General features: G+C 38.1%; 1 protein-coding gene across 4 annotated transcripts in view; it reads left to right on the top strand.

Annotated features, from left to right (window-relative positions):
- Dpyd (dihydropyrimidine dehydrogenase) overlaps window positions 1-18,855 on the top strand; it is an 865,876-nt gene that overhangs the window by 309,005 nt on the left and 538,016 nt on the right. For 3 of the 4 annotated variants that reach the window (XM_039103213.2, XM_039103214.2, NM_031027.2), the window contains exon 9: window positions 17,793-17,900. In XM_039103213.2, the coding sequence (XP_038959141.1) occupies window positions 17,793-17,900 (108 nt within the window). Of the gene's footprint in view, window positions 1-17,792; window positions 17,901-18,855 lie in introns of those variants that run through there. The other variant, XR_005500378.2, reaches the window with a different exon arrangement.

Raw genomic sequence — 18,855 nt, forward strand, 5'->3', positions numbered from 1 at the left:
GCATCTCAGTGTCTACAAGGGTCTCTCAGTAGTCCTTGTTGCCTATATGTTTGGGGGTTGGAGAGTGGAGCTGAGATTATATGATCAGTTTTAGGAACTTCCTGTATCCTTTGGGTTTCTGTTTGTTTTGTTTTTTACTTCTTTAGCTTAATGACTCTAGGGACAGAAGTCGAGTGGGGTTGGGGTTTAACTCTGTTGATAGGAAGGTAAAGATCAGAGGACAACTTTTAGGAATTGGTTCCCTCTACCATGCAGGCCCTGGAATTTGAACTTGGCCCTCAAGCTTGATGGCAGACACTGCTGAGTTGTATTATCTCACTATATAAATTTACATGTCAGTGTCAGCTCGACAGTGTTACTTACACAGTTCATTCATTTTCTCTTTGTCATACAAATCTTATGTATCCTTCTAACAATTCTTCTTTCCATGTATCGATGCATCCATTTATTCTGTCAGTATTTTTATTCCTTTATTTGGTGAACACATGTTGACCATCCCTTTTATGTAGCTGGAGCTATGAAGGGAATTTTACATAATTAATTACATCTGCTTCTCATAGCCGTTCTCCAAGATAAATATTGGTATTCTGGTTGCAAAGTCAGAGGCTGGTTCCCAGAAGAAGTTAAACAATTTAGAAGGTCAGATTCTTAGGAGCCTTTGGCCCATCTTTATTTCCGAAAGCAGTCCTGTGGCATCCAGAGCACTTAACCGATGTTTATGAAGCAATGAATGAGTGAGGCAGAATATATTGTCATGTAACTAACATTTCACAAGTGAGCAGTTGAGCACTTCAAACGGTCTGGATTTACCCTCATTTTCTGTCTAGTTACAAATCCCTAGTAATCCCAGTGCTATTGAAGAACGTATTATCTTAAAGAAGAAGGACCTCTGGTTAAAAGGTGTTTAGTGAAGTCCCTTAAGACCCCACCACTGTAAGAAGCAGGCTTGGAGAAAAGATATAGCTTCTGACCCTGGATACCTGCCCGTACCCAGAAATACATAATATGGGAATACATAGAAATTGCTGTGTTCATGATGGTGATTTGTGGAAGTAAAACTTTTGCTGATACATTGAGAAACTCTAAGCATGACTGTATAAGTGTCAAGTTGCAACTACCTGATTGTCTTTATAAAATCCACCCTTGTAAAATCTTTCTTCTGAAACCAGTGCAATATTTTACTTTAGATGCCTATAGAAAATGGAGACATACGTGCACTTACATGTAGGTGAATTATGAAATGTATGCATATGAAAGTATACAGACATGTGTGCCTGTGTTTATATGCATAACACACGTAGATCATGAAATATTCTATTTCTAACATTAGAGATACTTTGCGTTCTCATATACTCCAAATATACTTGTGGACCTGAATATTTGCACTTTGGAACCAACTGCTCATGATATTCTAAATGTTGCATTTGTCATTGATTAAACATTAATAATTTCACCTGAAGAGGTTAAATATACAATTGCTAGTATATTTGCAACTGTAAAATATAAAAATTGTGTAAAATTGGGCTAGAAAACCTGCTTCCACTTGAAACTATGCAGCAACAAAATATACAATTATAGGTCTGTAGTCTGTTAATCATATTTACACAAAGACATCTTTCTGCATGCTTTTTCAGTGTTGGTTCTTTCAGGAGGGGTCCTGGAAATATGGACAGGAAATTATCGGAACTGATCATTTATATGTATTCTCTCCTGGAATATCAGTTGAATTGATTCTTTGATTTCAGCTACACATATGCAAATCTATATCTTTTCTTTCTTTCAAGATGAATCCAGAATCAGTGGCCTGCATTCTTTCATTCCGGGTCAGGTGATTAAAATTGATCACAGGCCACACAAGGGAGTCTCCAATTCTCTCACTGTTCAGTGTGGTTAACGAGACCATGCTTGTCCTCTGTTCTCCTTAACAAGTTACACGTATTATTGATTCCAGGGGCCACCTGAGCCTTGAAGGGATGTTGTGTGGTTTGAAAATATTTTGCTGCATTTAAGAAATAAAGAGCTATGAATCCTTATAGCAACCGGGACAGGTATAGTTTCTCTTTGACAAATGAAGATATATACTTTTTTTGAGCTGGCAGAATTTTTCGGGTAGAAATAACAAATGAACATTTGACACTTGATTTAACACAGGTCAAATGACTTGCAGTAAAAGAATGAGAATAACACTTTAATTATTACCCTTTCCTCAAAATGAATTGATGATAGGTTTGTCATGGTAGATCCACACTTTAAACAAATGAGTCAGGCATAGCACACTCTTTGTAAGACATCATTTAAATAAAAGGAAGCATGGTTTACTCAAAATCATCCAGCAATACAGAACAGGGAAGACGGTAGGAGAATAATTACCCACTAACCAGTCCCGTCTGTTCTCTTTATTGTGAATAAAACTGTTGAATGCCTAATTGTATGGCAAATTGTTAGGCTAGGATAAATATCTTTATCTGCTTCCTAACTATAAAAACATGTATTATATTGATGCACACATGCACACACACACACACACACACACACACACAAGCACGCATGTAAGCATCCATGTATCCATGCAGATCTATCACCTTGGAACTGGAAGGACAGTTGGTTGTGAATGTCACTTGGTGGGTTCTGTACCCTCTGCAAAAGCAGCAAGCATCCTGCTGAGCAATGTTTCCTGCCCCTCTAACATCCATTTTACAGAATTGAGGGGGAAGCATGGAGTTGAGGAATTTGAGCTCATTTCTGTCTAGTTTTTCTACTTACTATGAAGTATTTGAAGGCACGCTTCACTTCTGTGAGCCCTACTTTCTCATTTGTAAATTGGAAAGAAGATACACAACTTACTGAAGTACCAGGAATCAGTATACTGAAAATATTCCTACTAACAGAGTGATTTTTTTAAAATAAGTTATTAAAGTGTTCATTATCAGTGAGCTTGTACAAGTTTAGGCACGTATATAAGGTACTTTTCTAGTAAAAATAGGAGCCAGATTTTCTTCATTTTTTTCCTTTAAATATATATGCTTGTGTGTGTTTCCATATGTTATATTCAATAACACATATCATACAATACAAAGAGCTGCACACAAGAATGTTTAGATGATTCTACTATGTGAATTTTTATCGCAATTCTTCCCATATAAATTAAAAGAAAATATCTAACAATAAAAAAATTCATAAACATAGCAACAAAGCTTCAATGAACAACAGAAGACACAGATAATAGGTCGGAACACAAATCAAAGACTATTCAAAGACTGACCAAAAATGTGTCAAAGAATTAATTACTCGGTTTATTAAACCAAAAGTTTCAGGATATAAACTGTTACTTTATACTGATATTAAAAAATGTGAGAATTGTATTGACAATGTCTAATTATGTGTTATATTATGGTCTAGAGTGGTTTAGGTACGCTTGAGTCTAATTCAATTTGTGAATGTGTGAGATTTATATAGCTCACAAGGGAAGCTAACTTATTTAAAGGAGTAACACGGAATCATAATTTTGTTTCTCTGGTTTAAGCCACCATCCATTGTAAGTTTTGTTTCTGTACTGAGCGCAGGAGAAAAAGAAATTAAAATTCTCCGGTCTTCCTAAATGTTTATAATTCAGCACCATCAAGAAGCTTAGGCATGAACACTCAAAGTTTTATTTGACATCTGAGGAGTCTGACACTCAGAGAAGGAAGCTAATGTGCTACACATCACACAGTGTGATAATTTGAATAAAAATGGTCCCCATAAACTCATAGGAGTGAAAGTGTGTCTTGTTGGGGGAGGTGAGTCAATCGAGGTTGACTTTGAGGTTTCAAAAGCCCATTCTCTCTCTCTCTCTCTCTCTCTCTCTCTCTCTCTCTCTCTCTCTCTGTCTCTCTCTCTCTCTTTGCCTGTGAATCAGGATGTAAGTTCTCAGCCCCATGCTTCCTTGTATGCCACCATGATGCCTATCATACTGATAATGTTTTATCCTCTAAAACTTTAAGCAAGCCACCAATCAAATGCTTTCTTTATAGGCATTGCCTGGGTCGCGGTGTGCCTTCACAGGAGTAGAACAGGAAATAAGAAACATGCTAACAGATGGGGTATCAAACATCTCAGCTATGTTTCTCCTATCAGGAGTCCTTACTGGCTTCGCTTTCAAAGACCCTGTTACAAATAGCAAGAACTACCTGAAAATAGGACTTCCTGAGGATCCCCAGGCCAGTGGAAGAATGGCAGAACTTCCCTGACAGAACTCTCATTTTGATACTTCCTTTCATGGGTATAAGAGAAGCTCTGCCAGTTGCTTCCAGTCAAGTATTATTCAAATTGACATAACACTCCTTCTAATTAAATTATAGACATGTCTGATATAATATGAAATGCTAGTAAACAGTATTTGATATTTTATTATAGTTATCAATCATTTATATTTAAAAACTTATATAATTATTAATAATGTGTGTAGTTTAGGGAAGGACAGAGCATATATGTATACTTAGAACAGATATAATTTTAAAAATGTGTCATGCACCGTGGTGCTATAACCCTTGTATACACACCCCACTGATAGAGAAAGCTAAGCTGACTGTAGAACCGTGCTTTGTTGTTTTGCTCTGGCTATTAATATCTCTCAAAAGTCCTCTTCTGGATATAGTATCACTAAAATTAAATCAACATTCTTGTGCTAACCCAAATAAATAAATAAATAAATAAATAAATAAATAAATAATTGTCCATAAGCCATCACTAGAAATTATTTCTTTGAGACACCTATTTTTCCTACTTTGTAGTGTCCAGAGCTATACATTCTATGATCCTTCCTTTTTATGTCTAACTCTGTTCTATAGTCAAGAATGTTTGCATTAGCACCTCCCACTGCTCAAGTCCTCTGGTACAATCCTCCACTACCATTTTTACTGGTATCTATCTTATCTCTGTGACTTCCACTACTCTTAAAGCTGAAGATGGCTCTCATGGGCTCTGACTTTTAACCCCTTCCCTCTTGTTTCCTGTTTCACTCCTCCTGGTGACATAGCTAACATCTCTGGCTTCTAGGACCAACCCTTGTTGATAATTTCTTACTCCGTTTATCCTGTTTATCCTGACTGCATTTTCCTCATGAGCTTCATACACATATGTTGACTTAGGTATTTACCTGGAGGACAAATTTCTTTAATGTCTATGTTCCGCTTTCCACGTTTATTATTATTATTATTAATTATTATTATTATTAATCATTCCATTCATTTACATCTCAAATGATCTCCCATTTCCTCCATCACACATCTGCCCTCTCCCCGCTATGAGGGTGCACCCATACCCATCCACCCTCTCCCACCCCATTGCTCCAGCATCCCCCTATGCTGGGTCATCAAACCTCCACAGGACCAATGGCTTCCCCTCCCACTGATGTCCAACAAGGCCATCCTCTGCTACTCATGTATCTGGAGCCATGGATCCCTCCCTGTATCCCCCTTGGCTGGTTGTCTAGTCCCCGGCAGCACTGGGTGGTCCTGCCAGCTGACATTGTTCTTCCTATGGGGTTGCCATCCCCCTTTGCTCCTCCAGTCCTTCCACCAGCTTCCCCACCAGGGTCCCTGAGCTCTGTCTGGTGGTTGGCTCCAAGCATCCACATCTGCATTGGTCAGGTGCTGGAAGAACCTCGCAAGAAACAGCCACAACAAGGAACAGCCCGCCCAAGTTCCTGTCAGCAAGCACCTCTTCATCACCGCAACAGTGTTGGGTTTGGTGTCTGTAGACAGGATGGATCTCCAGGTAGGGGGTCCCGGATTGCCCCTCCTTCAGTCTCTGCTCCATTTTTTTTGTCCCTGTCTTTCCTTTAGACAGGAACATGTCTGGGTTAAAAACTTTGAGATGGGTAGGTGGTCCCATCCCTCCACTAGAGGTCATGCCTTTCTACTGGAAATGGTCTCTACAGGGTCTATCTCTCCTTCATTGTGAATTTCAGCCAAAGCCATCCCTGTTGGGTCCTATGAGCCTCTTGCTTCCCTGGTATCTGGGACTTTCTAGTGGCTAACCCCAGTTCCTCATCTCTCACTGCTACATATTTTTGTTCGATTTCCTGACCCTCTGTACCTCTCTCCTGTCCCATCCAGAACCGGATACTGCCTCCCTTATTTCCAACCCTCCTCTCTCCCTCTCAGGTCCCCCCTCCCTCCATCTCCCATGATCATCCTTGTTCCCCTCTTAAGGCTGGACTGAAGCATCCATACTCTGGTAAGATGCTTCCTCCTAAGCTCCATATAGTCTGTGGGTTGCATCATGGGTATTGCGAGTGTTTGGGCTATTATCCACTTATCAGTGAGTACATACCATGTGTGCTCTTTTGTGTTTAGGTTACCTTACTCAGGATGTATTTTCTAGTTCCATCCACTTGCCTGCAAATTTCATGAAGTCATTGTTTTTGTTTGTTGGTTTTATTTTTTAAGATTTACTTACTTATTATGTACACAGTGTTCTGCCTGCATGTATGCCTGAAGGTTAGAAGAGGGCAACAGATCTCATTACAGACGGTTGTGAGCCACCATGTGGTTGCTGGGAATTGAGCTCAGGACCTCTAGAAGAACAGACAGAGCTCTTAACCACTGAGCCATCTCTCCATCCCATAAGTCATTGTTTTTAATATCTGAGTAGTACTCCACTGTGTAAATGTACCACATTTTCTGTATCCACTCCTCTGTTGAGGGACATCTGGGTTGTTTCCAGCTTCTGGCTATTATAAATAAGGCTGCTATCAACATAGTGGAGCATGTGTCCTTGTTATATGTTGGAGCATCTTTTGGGTATATGCCCAGGAGTGGTATAGCTGGGTCCTCAGGTCAAACTATTTCCGATTTTCTCAGGAACCTCCAGATTGATTTCCAATGTAGTTTTAACAGTTTGCAGTCCCATGAGCAATAGAGGAGAGTTCCTCTTGAACAACAGTCAGGTGTGTCACCTGAAAATGTTCATACTAAAGAAGAAAGCCAAGACTGCTCTGACATTGCCATTCTCTTCCTGAATACAGCTTCAAGATACCAAATCCCATGAAACTGCCCAAAATCTATCTTAAGAATATGTTTGTATTCTTCTGTATTTTAGTTTGAGTTAATCCCTCTACCCCATTAACAGCCTCTATTAGAAGGAGAGTAATTTCAAGGAAATGAGGAGGACATATTCTCAAATTTCATATGTAGACTTTATATGAAACACTGTAAGTAAAGTTTAAAAAATTCATTTCTGTCTTCGATGACCCCATATATTTCTTTATATAAATACATCATCTAAATTGAATCAATAAGTGGTTAAATAAATTAAACACCTAAGATTTCAAACTTCTAAGAATATTATAACCGATATTTAAAACCATTGTATATTGTGTCATTTTCAATTTAATGTTCTTTAATGTAACACAGATACATACCAGGTAGGTAGCCCACTAATTTTGTGATGTAGAATACCAATATTTTTGGAAATTTCAATTTGGTCAGTAGCTGTGGTTCTTGTTTTGGTGCTTTATATGAAATTTTTTACTGTATTTCAGTAATTTCTAAGTATTTTTTACTGTATTTCAGTAATTTCTACTGTATTTTAATAATTTCTAAAACTCAAAACACAATATACTGTCTCCTTTTACCCAGGCCTGACTTAAAACTTCTTGCAGGAAGTGGTATTCACTAATGGTGTTCTGAGATTGTCAGGTGTGAGTAAAGCCATCACGTGGATGTTCAAGGCCACTTCTGTGACCTTGGAATGGATTTGGTAGAGAGTCTTGGAGCAAATACAAGCTTGGACCTGAGAGTGTCACAAGTCTACACTATATAACTAGAGGCTCTATATGGAGTGCACTGAGAGGCACCAGCTTTTCTCTCCCTCTCTGTCTCTGTTCTCTGTTCTCTGTTCTCTCTCTCTCTCCCCCCTCTCTCTCTCTCTCTCTCTCTCTCTCTCTCTCTCTCTCTCTCTCCCTCCCTCCCTCCCTCCCTCCCTCCCTCTCTCTCTCTCTCTCTCCTTCCACGCCTCTCTCACACGAACAATGCAGTCTTATATTCTATGAAATTTCAGGCAACATTAATAATTACGCGTCTATGCAATCTAACTATTATGCAGATGGATCATCCTTGAGATGGTCAGCCATGTGTTTCTAGGACTGTTGATCAAATACATCCATCAAGAATATTTCCATCTATGAAGCATGTTTTCTGCATCAGAACCCAGTAGTACTTATCTGTAACCCAGTACCCAGAAAGTAAGGACAAGATGGTCACCTGTCCTTACCTACGTCGTGTACTCTGGACTGACATGGGAACACTTAAGACACTTCCTCTGTTAAAGCACCGAAAAAAGCAAATAATTGACTCAACACCAGGCCGTCAACTACTGCAGTGTGCCTTGCCTCAGTTTACCACTGTACTAGAACACAGTTGGCTTTAGAGGGAAGCATTAAAGAGCTTTAACCTAGATTCATATCCCTTTAAGGATTAAGACATGAAGTTTTTCCACATAGGGAAAGCTAAATTCTCACAATATTATCACAGAACACATTAGAATGGTTACAAATAAAGGTGTTATTAGAGCCTGTATTAAAGAATTTATTTGAATAAAATTAGAAAGTACAATTTTTAAACATACCTTTGAGAAAGTAACTAACCCAATACAATGGACGTGTGGTACATTTACTGGTGATTAACACATCAGTGACACTTCTGAGATTACATTTTTAAAGGGTCCTCTTCCTCTGCAGAATGTGTGTTTATGGTGGCAGCTTTAATGTGGTTGCCTGCTGTGCAGTTCAATAGAATATGTTTTTAGGTGGTTGGCTGAGGGTTATTTCGTTATGTATGTCGATGGAGATAAGTGTTTTAATTACTTTTTTAATGTCTGTGCTTTTGTATTTTTCTCTTCTCGTCCCTTTTATTTCCTATTGCAGAGATGACTGCCTCATCTCCACAGCAGGTGGCGATTGCAAATTTGTTTTCTTTGTAAGGCTGGTAGATTTATTTCGTAATATAACTGCTCCTTTTTAGTATTTTATTATTAATGATTTCTTTACTTTGGGATATAGTCTACTTACACAACCCTAAATAGCAATTTCCTAAAACCATCTAAGAACTCCCGTCATTAAGAAAAATGCCTGAGGCATATTGCTTGAGTTTCTCTTACCCTTAGTTGACAATGTGAAGAATAGACTTTAAGGAAATTGTTTATAGTAAATGCCAAAGGAGAAGACAAATCAATGCAAAGAAATGATGGAAGGAAAGAGGAAGAAGAGGAGAGAGAAAGCCCAGGAGACAAACATATTTTAATGCAAAATACCAAAAGTCAGAAGAGAATATACAATTTTGTGATAGAAATATGTTATATTAATGCATGCATTTTAGAAAAGAAATTTTAATTAGGCCCTGCATTATGTTAAAATTAAATTTTAATTATTAAAATAACAGCTAATTTTCAGAAAATTAGAGCACTACAAAAGAATGAAAAAAAAAAGAAACCTTTGTGTTTTTTCCAGGGAGTTTGTGGTATCCTGTCACACAGATAAAGCAAGAGATGAAATCTGAATAAATAAGTTAGGGAGTTATTTGTCAATAAAGTTACTAATATTCCATTTTATCCTATATATTCATACTTATCAATATATTACTTTGTTATTATGTTTGTGGGACTTTTCTGATCTGAACAAATATATATATATTTATATATTTATATATATGAACTCCGATCATTAAGAAAAAGTATATATATATTTATTCTGACCACAGTGTTATGAGAGAATGTATTCATGTTTTCTCTATATGGTATGAAGACTTATGTAAATATATTTTTGCTTTATGTAATTATCAACTTTGGTTATTGGATATTCATATCCAATATTTCTTTTAAAAGTACATTTTGTTTTATTAATTGAATACATTACCTTATTTCATCATCTTCAGATTTTTGAGACTAGGCAAAGCGCAGTACAACATGACGCTGGGTTGGTTATATGATTTTGTACAGAAATGTCAATATATTATGGGAAATTATTGTTTGAAGTGCTAGTTCCATTTATAACTTTTTTATGAGTCCTATCCTGTTACACTCTAACTAGTTGTATGACACACACACAAGTAATGTGAGTGTTCGTATTGAGGGAGCCCAGAAGGCAGTTCCAGGAAGCAGATGTTAAATGGGGATTTGAAAAATCAATGAAATGAATATTATTGTGATCCATGGTGATCTAATTTCATAGGCGTTATATTGAATTGCTCCATTCTTTCTGGATACAGCCAGAACACTCAAAACTAACCATATTTACAGTGGGGTGTCAGGAAGAAGGCTGGGGCTTTTATTGAGAAAAGAATCACAATAGGGTTTCATTAATCTGTTCTCTTTCTAATCAATATATGGATCCCAGAATGATCCCATATGGCACCATTGTCCCTTGGAAGCAAGATGTAAGTCCTTTGACTCATAAAAGTGAACTTTAAATGGCAGATGAAAGACATTGTAATTGTTCATGGCGTTGCAGCATGCATTTGGCCTTAAAGGGATCATTTGATTTCCTTGTTATAATCGCAACAGCTGGGTCCTCATATAGAAAATATTTTGTTGTTGTTGTTGTTGTTGTTGTTGTCATTCTTTCGATGTAGTACATATACACACACTTTTATCATGATTTTATGCTTTTGTTTGCATATTTTACATAACAATTTAAATACTTAAGAGTAACAGAATGTCTTTGAAAACATTTTCCAGAATTTTTGTTACTATTTAGATCTTCCATTTGTATGGTTTCATATTTTACATATGATAGCAAAAAATGACTCAGACATGAATGTTTTCTTTGATTTACCAGAATACACTCATGTAATTTTCTATTTAATTTTCAAAACAATTCTAGGAGCTGGAGGGGGGCTCTGTAAGGTTTAAGGCACTAGATTCTCTTGCAGAGGGCCTGGGTGTAGTTCCTAGCACACTCATGGTACCTCACACCTACCTGTTAACTCCAGACCCAGAGGATCCCACTGCCTCTGTAAGGGCACATTACAGGATACACATACATACATGCAAGCAAAACCCTCATATACATGAAAAAATAATCCTGAATAGATCTTTTACAACATCTTTATAATATGTCAGACTTTACTTATTTTAAAATGAAAGAATTCAAGAACCACTGAGTTAGGCAACTTACTGAAGAAAACGGAAATGAGGAGGCTGGAGTACAGTCACTTAGGCTATGGCTCTTTGTGATTCTAATACTATTCTCATTGCGTTTTATAAAAATAAAGAGATATGCTTGGGAATGAGCAGTCAGGTGTGGGAGAAGGAGGTGCCTCTGTGGGCCCATTCTGCAGCATGCCTTCCCCCTGAGGGACCAGCCACACAGCAGTATAGTATAGTATAGTATAGTATAGTATAGTATAGTATAGTATAGTACAGTACAGTACAATATAGTATTGTATAGAATAGAGCTTATTCAGGGCATGGGCAGGCGAGTTGAGAGAAAGCCAGAGAGAGGAGTAGAGTAGTAGAGGCCTTCCATCAGCACATGGAGACAGAGGGGGAGGGGGGTAAAGGAGCAAGAACAGGAGAACAAGAGGAGCAAAGAGAGAGGAGAGGACAAGCATCCTCTTTTATAGTGCACACCTAGCTATTGTCAGGTAACTGTGGGTGGAGCCTAGGCTAAATGCCAACAATTCTTGGTGCTCTGAACTGAAAAATCCCACTCAGGGCTCCATCTCTAGTTCTCTACTCTTTTGGTTTTGAGCACACATTGCTCGGGTCCATTGTAATCTGCACAACAAGGGAAATAGAAGAATAACTTTGCTTCCGTCATATTTTAATCTAACATAAGATGGCATTTCCTAGACTCCAATACCAACCCATTCAGCAGTGACACTTTAATGACAATGATATCGTGTAAAATGATGGATTGTGTGGGCATTTAATTCTTGTACACTGAAATGTGTCATTTCGTTGCATTAAACAAAGATTTCTACCAAGAAAATGATAGCAAGATCTGACTTCAAAAGTTTTATCTAATATACTACTTTTAGTTTTACGAATGACGATGCAAGTCTCTCAGCTTACAGTAAGAATTTTTAAAGAAATATAAAACTAGAGAAAATAAAATGTTTTACAACATGATTGGGTGAATTTTAGCTGGATCTCTTTCAGACACTTTGTCTAATGAATCTCTGTTTACTCTTTGGATATTTTAATCTCCTTAATTCAGCACATTCCCTTAGTTTAGGATTAGGATAGTGAAACTCACTCTTCCTCTTTTTGGCTCCTTATTCACAGGGCCTAACATATGTGAGTCTGATGTTTTGTAACTGAACTACACACACACACACACAGACACACACACACACTCACACACTCACACACTCACACACCCACATCCACAGCACCCATACTATGTTCTCTGAGATGGTAGTGTGACTCAGAAGAAACCACAAGACAATAACAGGCAGACAATCTATTTAAAGGCATCAGCTAGATAATGGGTAATGGAAAAGTTGAGCAAAAGAATTTATATATATGTATGTATGTATGTATGTATGTATGTATGTATAATTTCAAAACAATTCCATGAGCTGGAGAGAAGCCTTACTGGTTAAGAAGTAACCTTAACATTCTACTTCTCTGTAGAAGACCTGGGTGTGGTTTCTAGCACCCACATTGTAGGTCATACCTGCCTATTTACTCCAGGTTAACTTAGGACATCTGCCATCAACTGTATCATGAATCAACCTGAGGATGGTAACATGCCTTTAGTGTCTTGTTTAGTAAAGTCTGGTTTCTGAAGACGTGTGACATAACAACATCCTGTGCACCTGTTGAGAACGCCATTATCTAGAGTATCATCCCTCTCTGTAAGCTGCAGGCTTGTACTCAGGACCAGTCCTTATCTTCCCTGCTATATTCTCTTCAGTGAGGATTGCAAACCATTCTACAAAGCACACTTACCTGGTGGTTGCTTGTCTTTCTCACTGTGCTTAGCTCTCACCCCACCTTTAAGTGAACATATCTTACAAAATTCTTGTTCAATTATATTAACACAGATAAGTGACCCAATTAGCTACTCAAGCAAATGTCATTGAATATCTGTGATTCTCAAGCACAGCCCATTACAAGTATAAAGATAAAAGCGCATAACTGAATCTTCCTTTATTACTTATAGGATGATAATATGTTACGGAATATTTAGTATCTTCATGTTAATGGAAGTTCCAAACTTGATATGAGTCTGAGGAGCATAGTTCCTATGTGAGCGCTGTTATTTATTCTGTAGTTGTTCCAGAGGGAAGGGATTTGGAAACAAAGCAAGGATACATTTTTTTCAAAGAATATCAAATATTGAAAAATCACCAGCAGATGCCCAGGAGAGACACACTTAAAAAGGAAAATACTTCAGAAAGGAAGTTTGCTAGAGAAAATAATCACAAAACAAAAAGACAGTCCAGAGAAGCAGACAGCATTTTTCTCAACCAAATGAATGGAAACTGGTCTTAGATCTCTTCTGTGTAGCATGCGGTTTGAACATACCATAGTTTGACAGGGAAACTGAATATGTGCACTTGCATTGATTCCCTAGAATACGACTGATTAATCTGCATGGATTATATCTAGTTCCAATTATAACTTTACACATGGAAGAGACAGCCCTTACAAAAGCTGGGGAGAGGCACAGTCAATTAAGTGCTTGCTGGGCAAGCGAGAGCATCCACATTCAGAACCCAATACCCTTGCAAAGAGCCAAGGCTGTGGGGCTGGTGTGCACTGGTAAATACCAGTAAGTGGGAAGCAGAGGCACGACCATCTCTAGGGATTGTTGACCACTCAGTCTAGGCAAGTTGATGACATCTGGGATAACTCATAGACATTGTCTCAAAAACTTATTTAGGTGGAAAGAACTAGCGGATGACATTTGAAATCAACCCTGGCCTTGCCATACATGAGCACCTGTACACATGTATATACATATAGAAATATCCAGTCACACAGACAGAACACACAGAGAAACAGACGGCGACAAAGAGACACAGAGGGGAACTTGTCCTGTGACTTTAAACATAGCTATTCTGTTCAACTCTGGCTCAATTTCCCCCTTTCTAAAATGTGTATGGGAATAACACCTTATGTGCCATAGAGTTATTTAGATATTTTAAATGAATTCATTATACACATATTCTACCTACCAGGCAATTATTGCAATGCTTATCATCAATAAATATTGAATAAATTTTTCTGTATAAGCAGAATTTACTTTCTTATTGAGAGGCACTGGGAATTTCTATTCTCCTTCTTAAGGAGATGTTGGTTTGTGTAATAAAGGAGCAATAACCAATCCTCTGGAAACTTCCCTAAAGAGCACTGACTAGCCCTGAAGTCTTTGTTAGGCACACCCATTAATGGGCAGCCTGGAAATGTTTTGTTTTTCGAATCATTGCCCATCCCTTTTTATTCATAAACTCTCATCTTCCTACTGAAAGTTGAATTAAAAAGTCATTTCTGTGTCATGTTGAAATCATCGTCATGTAAGATACAAGCCTTCTTTATTAATATGCCATCGACTCTCAGGGAAGGCGTCTTTTGATAGATGGGGATGTGCAACTTTCATATTTCACTTAAGGTTGCCTCATTTTTCTTTCCTCGTAGAACTTTACTTAAATTCACTAAGATTTAATACTTACTATGATTTAAACTTTATTCTTTCCTCACTAGGAGATGTGAAGTTTGAAAGAATTTATAAACTATAGGATAAATAAGCCGATCTTTCAGCAAAGGCTCATTGAACATTCATTATGCACCAGGTCTCAGTGACATAGGAATGCACACCGGAGTGGATGATCTCTCAATTTCTCATTCATGGGAATGGTGCCATTTTTACCGGCTTTACAGATATGGTGATTATCAGAGAGACTGAGGAGTTTGAAGTCAGAGGTCTCTGGGACAACAAAGCCAGTAGGTGTGTGTGTGTATGTTCACGCACAAGAGGGAGAGAGGGAGAGAAGGAGAAAGGAAGGGAGGGAGAGAGAGGGAGAGATGGAGAGAGGGAGAGAGAGAGAGAGACAGAGAAAGACAGAGAGAGACAGAGAGACAGACAGAAACAGAGACAAAGAAAAAGACAGAGACAGAATGAAAAATAGAGAAATGTATTAATGGTACTCACTGTAACTTTGAAAGAAGAAAACTCAGAAATCTATAATAAGCCAAAAGAGATTTCTCAGGTAGAAAGAAAATGGTGTCGAAATACACACACGTGCGCACGCACACACACACACACACATACACACACACACACACACGCACACATACACACACACGCGCACACACACACACACACACACACACACACACACACACACACACACACACTGGGGGCAGGCAAGGAGGGAGGGCAGGGAAAGGGAGAGAAATGATGATTGGGGGCAGGGGTAGGGGAAGAGTAAGCCTCACATAAGATAGACTGGCTATGGACTTGGAAGTAGCATTGAGTCCACACTGGAACAATTCACAATGTAGGCCATAAACTGAACTTGACGATCCTGATCCTCTTCCCCACTGTTGAGATAACAGGCATGCTCTACCACTCTAATCAGGTGTGCAGGGCTGTAATGGAGACCAAGGTTTTGTCCATGCCACCACTGCACTGTTCTAGATGAGCTGGAGCCCTGAGGTTCAGTACAGAAAACAACTTTTCTTTTCTCAAGGAAAATATAGTTTTCTTCTTAAGGCCTTTGACTTATCGGATAAGGCCAGCTCACACTAATAAGGCAGTCTTTAATTCAAGTCATACAGCTATAGTTTTAAACAGCATTTTCGAAAGGCATCCACATTAACACGTAGGCTACTGTTTTAGTGAATAGCTGATTCAGTAAAGATAACATATAAAGCAAATGACTATAGGACCTTGCACAAAAATCACAGAGCTATGAAGTGGGTGAAATGGGACTTGCTTCAAAATTTTTTCAGTAACCAAGACCTGCTCCTGGTCACACCATAACATATAGGCACCAATCTTCCATGGTACCATGACCAGAACATTAAGGTTATCACATTGAGACATAAGTTACCTGGACTAGAGACAAGGTCTTTGTGACTCATGAGACTCAGTATGTGACCTGAGCTATGTAGGGTGCAGGGATAATTTAATCATCCTGAGTCTGTCTAGTTACTGACTCATTTTTCATCTTCTTAAGCCAACATTCATAACTCAGAACATCTTGCCAATTCCCTCTGAAACATTTATAGGAAAACTCTGACCCAGTAAATGACAAATCCATCATAGTGCCACATGCAGATTTAAATGAAAGAATAAGAAACCCGATTGTCTTTGCCTATGTCTTGATCCAAGTGAACAATGATGAATGAACGGATGAATAAAAAATATTATCATATCCAATTCCAACTGGTCAGTTCTGAAATCATACACAAACCAGTAAATTTGCATAGACTTAGCAGGTTATTTAGTGTTTATTAATATTTAAGACTAATATATACTAAGAATTATATATTTATTATCCAGGCATGGAATGAATATATTTATTACTTTCTTAAAGGCTTTCTGTTTAACCACCAATCTTTTATTATTCCTATTAATATGCCTCTGTGTATGCATGTGCAGGTGTGTGTGTGTTGTGGGTGTGTATAGCAAGCATCAGGAGGTCAGAAGACAATATTGTCTCTTCTTTACATGGATTCAAACCCCAGGTCTGGCAGTTTGGCCAATAGACACCTTTACTCGCTGAGCCATCTCACCGACCTCCATCATTCATGCTTTAATACACTTAGTTTGACACTGATGAGAAGCTGAACTTTTGTTGTAAAGTGCATCTATTCTTGGGGATATATTAATGTCCACTTTCCCTAGAATAAACTTTCTTGTCCATTACTTAAATATGTTCCCATGTTTTTTTTGTTTGTTTGCTCTTAGTTTTCTTAAAGGTTTCTGCCACTCGGCACTCTGTATCCTCTTAAACATCTCTCCTTAAAGCATAAAGAAGAGTTTAAACTCCCCATTGTTACTGTATCAGTGCATATTATGATTTGTGTATTGTTACGCAATATATTTCTCTCTGTGTATGCATATACATACAATATGAAGTTTGTGATATATATTTAATTTCATATAAAACGAATATGAGATCTGTGACATCATTGATAGTTAGGGTTACTCTTTGCTGTGTTGAAGCACCATGATATAAAGCAACTTGGGGAGGAAAGGTTTTGGCTTATAATTCCATAGAGTAGTCCATCATTGAAGGAAGTCAGGACAGGAAGTCAGGCAGGAGGGCAAACAGAAGGGTAAGAACTGAGGCAGAGGTCGTGGAGGGCTGCTACTTACTGGTTTGCTCCTTATGGATTGCTCAACAGTCTCTCTCTTTCTCTCTCTCTCTCTCTCACTCTCTCTCTCTCTCTCTCTCTCTCTCTCTATATATATATATATATATATATATATATATATATATATATATATATATATATATATATTCGACCAGCACGGGTATGCTAATACTCATAATAGACTTGGCCTCTTCCACCAGTCACTAATTAATAAATTGCCCTATAGGCTTGCCTACAGTCTGATCCTCTGGAAGCATTATCTAAATGGACACTCTCTCCTGATGACTATTTCTTGTGTCAAGTTGACATAAAATCAGCCAGTACAACTGTTTTATCTACATTTCTTTTCTGGTGTGTTTACAGATAATGTTTCCAATAAGAACCACAGCATTTTAAAGATTGTCCCTAATTTCCTAATTTTAATGACCATTCAGTAAAGTGATTGCTAATGATATTTTTTAAATTTTATTAAATAGGTTTGCCAGAACCCAAAAAGGACCATATTTTCCAAGGCTTGACACAAGTCCAGGGATTTTACACATCCAAAGACTTTTTGCCACTTGTCGCCAAAGGTAGCAAACCAGGTAAAATCTATTGCTTTCTGTCTCAATGCTTTCTGTATTGCCCCACACATTATAAATTTATGTTAAATTCAAAGTCAAAAAGACATTATTCCTATCTCATCTGGATCCTTGAATAAACATCACTAAGGTAAAAACATTAAAAAACTGATACAATTATTTGCAGTAATCAGTGTGTGTGTGTGTGTGTGTGTGTGTGTGCGCGCGCGCGTGTGTGTTTGAGCATGTGCGTGTGCTTGAATGTGTCTGTGTGTGTGCGTGTGTGTGTGCATGAGTGTGTGCATGCGTGCATGTGTGTGTGTGCTCCACTTGAATAGATTCTTGCAAAAGGACACGATTTCTAGTTTGGGCGCTATTTTAAAGAGGTATGAGGGGGCTGGGGACTTAGCTCAGTGGTAGAGCGCTTACCTAGGAAGCGCAAGGCCCTGGGTTCGGTCCCCAGCTCCGAAAAAAAGAACCAAAAAAAAAAAAAGAGGTATGAGTCTTCGCACGTCTGAAATGATGTGTGTCTGCAGAGGCGGGGAGATCAAGGACTATTCTGGAGCAGTAATTCTAAGCAGTTAAAGGAAGACACTTTGATAGGCACACTATTATTTCATGTACCCCAAGACAAACAACCTGAAGGGAAGACTATGCCAAGCTTTGGCTCCATTAGTGCCCTTGTCTTCGTGATAAAGAAGCTGTAGTATTTTTCTTTAACTAGATGGTCTAAACCTTTTAAACATTTATTTCTGAAGGAGACTAGACATCGCTGTTCCTACGCCTAATTATGTATAGACATGATAAAAAATGAATGCTTCCCTTTCCTTGAAAAAGTTAAACAGACAAGTATTAAGTGATTTGAAAGGTAGTGATAGGGAAGGTTGTCTCCCATAACCGTTTCTCAAACCCTGAATTCTAGAAGCTTGTCGGGTTTTCCACAGGAAGATCATGGTGCACCAAGTTTGTGTTTGATATC

The sequence above is a fragment of the Rattus norvegicus genome, chromosome 2, assembly GCF_036323735.1.
Source record: "Rattus norvegicus strain BN/NHsdMcwi chromosome 2, GRCr8, whole genome shotgun sequence".
Classification (NCBI taxonomy): Eukaryota; Metazoa; Chordata; class Mammalia; order Rodentia; family Muridae; genus Rattus; species Rattus norvegicus.